At 52.3% G+C, this 1,989-nt stretch overlaps 1 protein-coding gene across 2 annotated transcripts in view; it reads right to left on the reverse strand.

Moving 5' to 3' along the window:
* Positions 1–1,139: 1,139 nt before the first annotated feature.
* GRAMD1C (GRAM domain containing 1C) overlaps positions 1,140–1,989 on the reverse strand; it is a 43,064-nt gene continuing 42,214 nt past the window's right edge. For both annotated transcript variants that reach the window (XM_085301425.1, XM_085301424.1), the window contains exon 17: positions 1,140–1,772. In XM_085301425.1, the coding sequence (XP_085157551.1) occupies positions 1,695–1,772 (78 nt within the window). In that variant the 3' untranslated portion in view covers positions 1,140–1,694. The remainder of the gene's footprint in view (positions 1,773–1,989) is intronic.

The raw sequence follows: 1,989 nt of genomic DNA on the forward strand, positions 1-1,989 counted from the left end.
TCAGGCCCCCGTCGCCGGGACGGTGCGAGAGCCCCGGCGCCCCGGGACGCCGCCGGCACGGCACCGCCGCCGCGGCAGCAGCCGCCTCTCGCCGTGCCCCATGCCCGGGGCTGCCGCGGGCCGGCGCCGCGCAGAGCCAAGGGCTGCGCCTCAGCCCGCCGCCGCAGGTGCCTCGCGCCCCCCATGCCCCGCCCCGCCCGCCCCTTAGGCGGCGGCCCCGCCCCCTCGGCGGAGCCGAGCCGCTATTGGCTGCCCCCCCTCCCCCCCGCGCGCGGGCTTCTCCCGAGCGCGGAGGGGGGCGGTGTGCGGCGGGAGGCAGGGGGCGAGCCCCACCCCTCCCCCCTCCGCGCCCCGATCCACCTGACGGCGGAACGGCCCAATACCCGCCAGGGAGGGGCGGGGCCGCCCGTGACGTCGCGGCACCTTGCTTAAAGGGCCAGCGCAACAGGTGGCGGCGGCAGGSCGGGAGTGGCGTGGCCGCGCGCAGCCCGGCTCTGTGCCGTTACGGAGCGCGCGCCCCTCGGCACCGGGAGGGACGCCAGCAGGTGCGGCCGGCTGTACGTGGAGAGTGACCGCGACCCGAGCTGTAAAGAACAGTGTCCCTTCAAACAGACTAAGTGAAATCTTACCTACACACAGGCCAGTAAGCAGCTCTACTGCAGCGGCTGTGTTTCCCCATGCAACATACTTCTTGCCTACCGCCATTTAATATTTTACCTCAGGGAGCAGCATTTTTGAGTTGAAAGGGCACCCACCCACACACCTACATTGGTATAAGGGTATCTCCTTAATATACTTCAGTTGCAAACAGAGAAGCCCAGCTGTATGCACTATCAGAAGACAAAGATGCCAGTCAAAGCCTCCATATAACTTGATCTTTAGRGATTTCACCCCTCCAGAAAGTTGCCATTTCCATGACCAGGTCAACCCTACTTTAGACTTTTTGATTTAATCTCACTTAAGTCAACTTACTCAAAAAGCTTGAAACTGAAGGAAAGTTTCCTTCAGTAGGCACCACACCAGAGAAATGAACAGCCCTTCACAGAAGGAAAATAGTGGGGACTGAAATTTCTTTGGAAGAGCTAGAGGAACATATGGTGGAAGGAAGTCCACRAAATCCTCTCAATAACCAAGAGAAATTTTCAGACACTTTTCTGTTTATTTGAACAATCTTTGAAAAAACCCATCCTTAAAGATGGTGACTTGTTTTACAAGGTCCACATGTCTGGAAAGCACATAAATATCCTGTCAGTTTCAAACCACCACCTGTTATTTTTCTCTAGAACATTTTTGATTGATGGTCATTTTTCAAGTCAACATAAAAAGCTGAGATTGCATTAAACACAGACACTGCWCTCTGCTGAGGATGTTTACCCTTCTTCTGTAATTTGCAGATCTGACAACATGCAGTACAACTGCCTTCACTCATTCATGCTAGGACTTCAGAGCTCTGCACTGTTCAGAAGAAAAGAAAAAAAGAACATTCCAGCACACTGGGCCAGCCATGGGGGCAGATCACAGGAGGTGCAGGAATTCAGAATCCACCTCACTTCCTCCGGAAACCTTTATTCTGTGCAGCTTTTCAGCCAAAATAGTAAAAAGTCCAAAGACAGTAGTGACAAGCCCTACCCCCGAGTTTTCAAATCACTCATCTTCTTTCTTCCAATATCTTACATTGAAAGCTGATGCAGATATTAACTCTCAGTCTTGCTGCTCTGGGTCTTGTTCAWGTGATCAAAGCTTCTTTGGAGCATAGAAAGGGAGCTCTTTAGCTGTGAAGATAAAACCATCATTCCTCCCATAACTCTGCTGCAAGGATAAGAGGTATCCAGAGATTCAGAATGGCTCCCTCCTCTTTTTTCTTTTAAAGATCCAGTGCAAGTTYCTCCTCCCTCTTCCTATAAACAGTTGCCTATCTCAACAACTATACTCTGTAGAATTTATATTTATAATAGTATAGTATGATAAAATCATAATACTTTGCTAGAC

This window comes from Rhea americana, unplaced genomic scaffold (genome assembly GCF_003343005.1).
Source record: "Rhea americana isolate MKP2758 unplaced genomic scaffold, rheAme1 scaffold_177, whole genome shotgun sequence".
Taxonomy (NCBI): domain Eukaryota; kingdom Metazoa; phylum Chordata; class Aves; order Rheiformes; family Rheidae; genus Rhea; species Rhea americana.